Here is a 2867-nt window from a genome sequence, read left to right as displayed (position 1 = left end):
AAGATGTGGTACATCATACAGTGGAATACTATTTGGCAATAAAAAGAATAAAGCTCTGACACAGGCTACAACATGGATGAACCCTGAAAACAGTGTCCTAAGTTAAAGATGCCAGTCACAAAAGGCCATACATTGTATAATTTTTTTTTTTTTTTAGAGACAGAGTTTCACCTTATCACCCTCGGTAGAATGCCATGGTGCCATAGCTTACAGCAACCTCCAGCTTCTGGGCTTAGGTGATTCTTTTGCCTCAGCTTCCCAAGTAGCTGGGACTATAGGCACCTGGCTATTTTTTATTCCAGTTGGCCAGGGCCAGGTTTGAACCCAGCACTCTTGGTATATGGGGCTGGTGCCCTACCCACTGAGCCACAGGTACCACCCAGCCCTGCTATTTTTTGTTGCAGTTGTTTAGCTGGCCTGGGCCAGGTTTGAACCCGCCGCTCTCTATTAGGTATTATTTAACAGTTTCACCTTGGTTTAGTCAAGATGTGATTTTCCGTATGTGGTTCAACTTTGAAATGTATCCTTTGGGAAAGTTTTCAAATGCCTGGTTGCAGGGAGATTTGAGAAGTATAGCATCACTGAGGCATTTGAGGAATAAGAAATAAAGAAATTTTTTGCTGAACAGAACTTATCTTCATAGAGTTATGGAGTAACTGCCAGCAAGAGACAGTGTTCGGAAGTGGACGATATTTGTTCAATATGTCAAGCTGAATTTCAGAAGCCAATTCTTCTCATCTGTCAGGTAACTGTATTTTTAAACAACTTAAATACAACACTTCTCTGTGACTTGCAAGAGTCACATTTATGTTCATTATAAGATTATAAAAATCTACAATGTTTAGTGGAGGTAGCATTCAGGGTACATACTTTTTCATGATTAGGGGTTTGGTAGATTGGCTAAATTTTGTCCTTGTGTTCTGATGATTTTTATATATAAGAGTACATGAAGGGGGAAAAATATTCAACCCACAGAAAATACCAGAGTGACTGGAAAACAGGCTATTTTTAAATTGGATACTAGTCTTTTGGAACAACAGTACCAACACTTGTTATTAGATTGTGTTACTTTAATGGTAATTACTGGTAACTGAAAGACTTTATTAAGCTGTTAGCATACTTAAATCTTAAAGGTATCACTTAGGAGTAGCTTCTAATTTGTTAAAAATGGCAAATAGAACAGTCAGAACACTAGTGGTTTTACCATTAACACTACTCTTTGATGTCTTGAATATGTTATAACTTTCTCCATTTTCTCATTTATAAAATGCTCTCCAAAATTACTTGCATTCTCTACAATGTGATGAACTTATGTTTATCAAGTATAAAATCTAGTTCTCAATTCCCTTACAGCATATATTTTGTGAAGAGTGCATTACCTTATGGTTTAACAGAGAGAAAACATGTCCACTGTGCAGAACTGTAATTTCAGACCATATAAACAAATGGAAAGATGGAGCCACTTCATCACATCTTCAGATATATTAAGCTGTATAAGCTATTAAGGCCACAAAACACTAACATGAGTTGGTTACAGGTACTGTTAATAAAATCATTAGTATGGATTTTCAGGGCTAGAAGAAAAATGTTTCCAGATGGTTCTGGAATATAGTAAGACTTAGGTGTGTAGTCCATTTCATCAAAAGATTAAATGAAAAAACAGTTTTAAAACATATGTGATGTTCAACATAATGTATCTGCAACATTTATTCATTATTCAACAGGCAATTGCAGTGTTAAATTGTTTCCTTGTTGATGTTACCAAAACAGCAGTTTGAAACTAGAACTAGTGGTTTTAGAGAACTCAGGTATTCTTTCCTGACATTGTTTTCAGAATAAAGAATATTTTTCATAATATTTTAAGATATTTTAAGATACATATTATGTGAAAGTAGGCTTTTCTTTAGCATTTTTATAATTCGTATTCTAAAAATTCTTAAAATTTTCATAATTTGTATTTTTCAATGAAAGTTCTAAATGTTATATTTTATCTGTAACAATCAGATTTTCTAAGATTTACTGAAGATATATTTTAATATTGTATTATTCTCTGTAGTATGATTAGTAATCATCGAGAATAAATGATTTAAATTCATTTTGTGGACCTCATTACATACTTCCTGCCTTCAGCTTGCTTTGTTCATGATGTTGCTTTTTGTATACTGCCATGTGGTATCTTGAAGTAACTATTAAAATAAGTCACATGAATTTCAAACACCTGGCTTCTTTGATGATTTGAATAGAAGGTAAAATATCAGTATCAATATCAATATCAAAATATCAATAGATGCCCTAATATCTGAGAATGCCCTTATAACTGGTCTTCTCCAGAAAAGTTTTAGAATCTTACACTCAAAACACTTTCTTTTTTTTTTTTGAGACAGAGTCTCATTTGTCACCCTTGGTAGAGTGCCATGGCGTCACAGCTCACAGCAACCTCAAAATCTTGGGCGCAAGCAATTCTTTTGTCTGAGCCTCCAGAGTAGCTGGGACTACAGGTGCTTGCCACAACACCTGGCTATTTTTTAGAGATGGGGATCTTGCTCCAGCTCAGGCTGGTCTTGAACCTGTGAGCTCACACAATCCGCCTGCCTTGGCCTCCCAGAGGGCTAGGATCACAGATGTAAGCCAGCCTCAAAGCACCATTAATTCAGATTAAAGCGTATACTCAGAGGCAGGCAGGAGCTTTGGACAGTGTGGTGTGTTTGCATCTAGGACTCAAGCGTCTTCAAACTGTGGCCCGCCTTAGCATTTATGCTGCCTGGCCTGCTTAGCAGCCGACTTGTCCTGGGGCCCGCAGTCCGGCCCTCGAACAGTCGGAGGGGCAGTGAACTGGCCCCCTGTTTAAAAAGTTTGAGGACTCCTGA

General features: G+C 37.0%; 1 protein-coding gene across 1 annotated transcript in view; it reads left to right on the top strand.

Moving 5' to 3' along the window:
* Positions 1 to 2095, top strand: part of RNFT1 (ring finger protein, transmembrane 1) — a 14411-nt gene extending 12316 nt beyond the window's left edge. Inside the window, exons 8-9 of the mRNA XM_012808759.2 lie at positions 644 to 745; positions 1354 to 2095. Coding sequence (XP_012664213.1) covers positions 644 to 745; positions 1354 to 1488 — 237 coding nt within the window. The 3' untranslated portion in view covers positions 1489 to 2095. The remainder of the gene's footprint in view (positions 1 to 643; positions 746 to 1353) is intronic.
* Positions 2096 to 2867: the final 772 nt, after the last annotated feature.

This window comes from Otolemur garnettii, unplaced genomic scaffold (genome assembly GCF_000181295.1).
Source record: "Otolemur garnettii isolate 467f Iridium unplaced genomic scaffold, OtoGar3 scaffold00094, whole genome shotgun sequence".
Taxonomy (NCBI): domain Eukaryota; kingdom Metazoa; phylum Chordata; class Mammalia; order Primates; family Galagidae; genus Otolemur; species Otolemur garnettii.
The sequence above is the reverse complement of the archived record's forward strand: the minus strand, read 5'-3'. Positions and strand labels throughout refer to the sequence as shown.